Below are 4264 nucleotides of genomic sequence, written 5' to 3'. Positions count from 1 at the left end.
AAAAGGACAAAAACTCACCTCAGATCCTCTCCCAGGAATACACAGAGCCCAGACCTAACAAAAAGTCTAAACAAGAGGGTCGAAAGAACAAACAAACAAAAAAAGACTTACTTTATAGAATTTTGTTGTGGGTTTTATTTTTTTTTTATAAAAGAGCTACTAGGGTGACAAAGGAAACAAAACTGGAGGAAGAGAAGGATTCCAGAATGTATGTGGGGATGAAAATTGTCCAACCTACAATAAAAGAGACTGAGGCAGAGCTCTGAGCCAATGATACTTTATTAAAGAGTCCATGGTCCCCTCTAATGAAGTGGACCTCAGATCTTCCTCATGATCTGAGATGCCCCCTTCTTTCAGGACCTTATTTTTATAGAAGCTGATACTCAAATATGCAAAAGAGGCACAGTAAAATACAGAATCGCATTGGTTGATAGACCTTGCTCTCAAAGGCCAAAAAAGACGAATAAGCAGGGGTGTCACAGGTTGGGTGAAGCATGGAGCATCTCCACTGACTACGTGGTCATAAGATGGTCACTCGCTCATGTTGAACAAGAGATAATCATCCAGAGGTACAAAAATAAGTTGGGGGACTTTCCAAAGCATCAAGGCATCCCCCTATGCTGAGTTGGGACATGGAATTTGAGCAAAACAGGATGGAGATATCTTTGTCAGCATTGCTGTGGTTGCTCAAGTGAGCCTCATAACTTGGTACAGAAGTAGTGGACATTATATTCAAGTTTGAGGCCCACTATAAGAACCTATCTAACCCTATAGGATTTATGTAATAATATCAAACTGATTGGAATAGAGCAGGGGTCCAAATTAGTTGTTTTTCATGCCCCCATTCAACTCTGAAGAGGATAGGCAGCCTTGAAAGCCATCCCAGGAGGCCATAGGCTTTGGGAAACTGTTGTCTCTGCCAGCCAGATAGGGGTCCCCAGTCAGATCCAGATTGTTGGCACCACTGATAAGCTGAGTGACCATCTTAGTGTTCACCAAGATGGGGCATTACTGCTGTACCAGGTAAGGACAGCATTACACCATTGGTTGTCTGTCTCTATTGCCCTTGATGACATTGGAACCATTTCCATGACAAGATAGAATCACATAAGATAAAATGGATACTTTCAATCACATAAAATTAAAAAGATTTTTTTCCCAAGAAATCTAATGTAGTTAAAATTAGGATGGGGGCAGCTAGGTGGCCCAGTGGATAGAGCACCAGTCTTGGAGTCAGGAGGATCTGAGTGCAAATTCGACCTCAGACACATAACACTTAACTAGCTGTGGGACTGTGCAAGTCACTTAATCCCAATTGCCTCACATACAAAAAAAAATTCTTTTAATAAAAAAATTAGGACGGAAATGGATAGCTGTGGTATAAATCTTTGCAGCAAGAGTCTCTGATAAAGATCTCATTTGCGATATAAAAGAGGAAATGACTCAACTTTGTAAAAACTAAGAGGCATTCCTCAATAAATAAACGCTCAAGGGATATAAATGAGTAGTTTTCAAAGGATGGCATTCAAACTGTCACCGCGAGGATGCCCATGGCCAGCAGGACGATGAGCAGAATGATCACCAGAAGGGAGAAGATCAGAGCGAAGATGTTGAGACACTTGGCTGTGGACCCATAGCTCCGGGCCCCATCTAGGTCACCCACCACCTTCCGGTCCCGGGCCTGGTGAGGAGAGAGAGGACAGAGCTAGGGTTAGGTGCGGGTGCGGGGGTGGGGACGGGGGGGGGGTGGGGGGCGCGGGGAAAACTCACAAGTCACACAAACACATTCTGGTGACTCACAACCCGGCACGCGCCCAGTGGTACGCGAGCACACACATAGGCTCCAGCGCCCCTACCCACCTTTACTGAAAAGACCAGCGCGAAAAAACCCAGGCAGCAAAAGTTCATGTACAACGTGTTGAACACGGACCAGACCAAGAAATCCTTCGGGTGAGGCTCATAGGAGTGGACGTTAATGATAGTGGAGGCTGGATCCTGCCCCGGCATCCGCGGATCTCGCTCCTCAGAGAGTAGCTCATAGTTGGGCGGAGAAAAAGCGCGGTTGATTTGGCCCAGGGGGACAGTCTGGTTGGTGTTCATGGGCGCAGGAAGCCTGTAGTACTGCGAGTCTGGAGCGCAGCTGCTGCGGATACTGAGCCCGAAGCTGAAGAAGCTGTAGAGGCAGTTGGGAAGAGAGAATTTGGTAGGAGGAGCCCCAAATCGGCTGGCCCACCTCTCCTCCCCTCACTCCTCTCCGCTGAATCTGCGCCAACTTTCTATTTCCTGAGATTGCAAAGCTTCTAGAAAAATAGAAACCTTCGAAGCTGCAACCTGCGGGTGTCTGCTGAAGCTCTCCGCTGAGATCTGAACTGGAGTCTTGGACCATCCTCCGTACCCATCTGACTTGGGAGGAGAGGGGCGTGGAGTGATTCCCCTCAGCCTAAACCTGGGCTGCGAAGGGGGCTTGGACAAGTGCCCACGAGCCTATTGGTAGTTTCTCAGCCTCCCATCGGACAGGTCTACTAGACTGAGCTTCTTCTATCCACTCTAATGCCACCCCACACTTCCTCAGCCACACACAAAGATGGTCATGCCCTTGATCTTGCCCTAACCCTAACCCGCAGGCGTTTCACTTCCTTGTTCCCCAACTACAAAATTCTTTAATCTAGTCATCTTTTATCATTCTATCTGCCTTAGGGCACCATCTTCACCCTGACCTCTAGTCCCTCCGCTCCTCTGCTCTTTCCCCGACCCTGACTACACTGTCCTCCCCTTGTCCCCTCCTCCTGTCAAAGATCACACCTTGATGACCCCCCACCACTGTGGATGTCCTTAAGGCTCTGTCCTGGGCCTTCTCTTCTACCCCTATTGGGTGATTTCATCACCAATTCCCAATTGAATCCCATAGATTAAATGACATCTCTATGCAGATGAATCTCACATCTAAACATCCAAGACTAACCTCTCTCCTGACCTCCAGTCCCACCCCCACCAACTCCCTCTTGGACATGTGGAACTGGACGTCCTGTAGACATTTCAAGCTCAACATGTATAAAGCAGAACTCAGCATGTTGTCCCTCAAATTCTTCCCTCTCCCATTACTGTCCCAGTCCCCCAAGCTCACAACCTATGGGCCACCTTCACGTTCTAACACTGCTCCACATATCCAGTCTGTGGCCAAGCTTTGGCATTTCTCCCTGCACAGCCCCCTTTCTCTGAGTCCCTTTCTCTCCACTCCCATTGGCCACTTCCTTGGTGCAGACCCTCATCACCTGGAGCCTGGGGGAGGTGGGAGTCTGCCTGTCTCCAGTCTACCCTCCATTTATCCCCCAAAGTGATTTCCCCATGTCACCCCCTGTTCAGTGAGCATCAGTGGCTCCCTATGTCTCCCAGGATCACTCAAATGAAAAATCTTCTGTGTGGCAAAGAACCTCATAACCTGGCCCCTCCTACCTGTCCAGTCTTCCTGCCTGTCACTTTCCTCCATGCTCTCTATGGCCCCACACAGCACACTCCACCTCCCCCTTCTGGAGCTTTGAAGCTCTCTGTCCTCATGTTCTCAGAAGCTTTGGGCCAGGAATTGTTTGGATTGTACAGAGCCCAAGTGAGATGGAAAACACCTAGTTAGCAATCCCATAAACTGCTTCATATTCCAGTGGTTTTAAGCAGCCCTGTCCTGGCCAGGAGAGCACTGCCATTCACAGTGTGTGTGTTCTGTTCTTAGAAGAATCTTTTGTATCTAGGAGGAAATAAATATCTATCCCATACATTTTTCATATTGTACTCTATTGAGAACCTTCCTGCTTCCCCTTTCTTGGGGAAAACCTTAGATAGAAACCACAATCTTAGTTATAACTAAGGGTTGAAGAAGATGAGGAGTTGGGAGCCAGAACCCACCTGGTCTCAGACCACATGGCTGAATGCAGAGCACAGGGGTCCCTGGGTAGAAAGGAAGTGGGCGCAGTGCCCTTGCCCCCAGGCCCAGCAGCAACACCTCCATGTTAGAGATAAGGAGAAGCTTGGGAATCAAATGCTGTTGAGAACAGGGGCTGGGTCACTGACACCCATTCCTAGCTTGGGGAGTCCAGGGCAGGAGGGAATGGACAAGGAAGAAGGTGAGGCATCATCTGGGGAAAATTGGGTTTCAGGGAGTGGGAAGTAGAAGAAGCTTGAGAATCAGTCAATCAGTAGGCATTGATTAAGCCCCTACTGTGTGCCAGGAAGTGAGCTAACCTCTGGGGACAGGAAGAAAGGCAAAGGCAGT

General features: G+C 48.4%; 1 protein-coding gene across 4 annotated transcripts; it reads right to left on the bottom strand.

Moving 5' to 3' along the window:
* Positions 1 to 261: 261 nt before the first annotated feature.
* Positions 262 to 3929, bottom strand: LOC110202976 (interferon-induced transmembrane protein 2-like). 4 transcript variants are annotated; one of them, XM_020979395.2, is made up of 3 exons: positions 3898 to 3929; positions 1861 to 2173; positions 262 to 1681 (listed from the first exon to the last, which is right to left on the bottom strand). In XM_020979395.2, the coding sequence occupies exons 1-3, from the start codon at positions 3912 to 3914 to the stop codon at positions 1526 to 1528; spliced, it is 486 nt and encodes a 161-aa protein (XP_020835054.1). In that variant the 5' UTR covers positions 3915 to 3929; the 3' UTR covers positions 262 to 1525. The 4 variants fall into 4 exon arrangements, with proteins under 4 accessions (XP_020835054.1, XP_020835052.1, XP_078005167.1 ...); XM_020979393.2 differs by lacking the exon at positions 3898 to 3929 and adding an exon at positions 3273 to 3337; XM_078149041.1 differs by lacking the exon at positions 3898 to 3929 and adding an exon at positions 2803 to 2897.
* Between the last annotated feature and the right edge of the window lie 335 nt (positions 3930 to 4264).

Source organism: Phascolarctos cinereus, unplaced genomic scaffold (assembly GCF_003287225.1).
Source record: "Phascolarctos cinereus isolate Bilbo 61053 unplaced genomic scaffold, phaCin_HiC Scaffold_9;HRSCAF=440, whole genome shotgun sequence".
Classification (NCBI taxonomy): Eukaryota; Metazoa; Chordata; class Mammalia; order Diprotodontia; family Phascolarctidae; genus Phascolarctos; species Phascolarctos cinereus.
The sequence above is the reverse complement of the archived record's forward strand: the minus strand, read 5'-3'. Positions and strand labels throughout refer to the sequence as shown.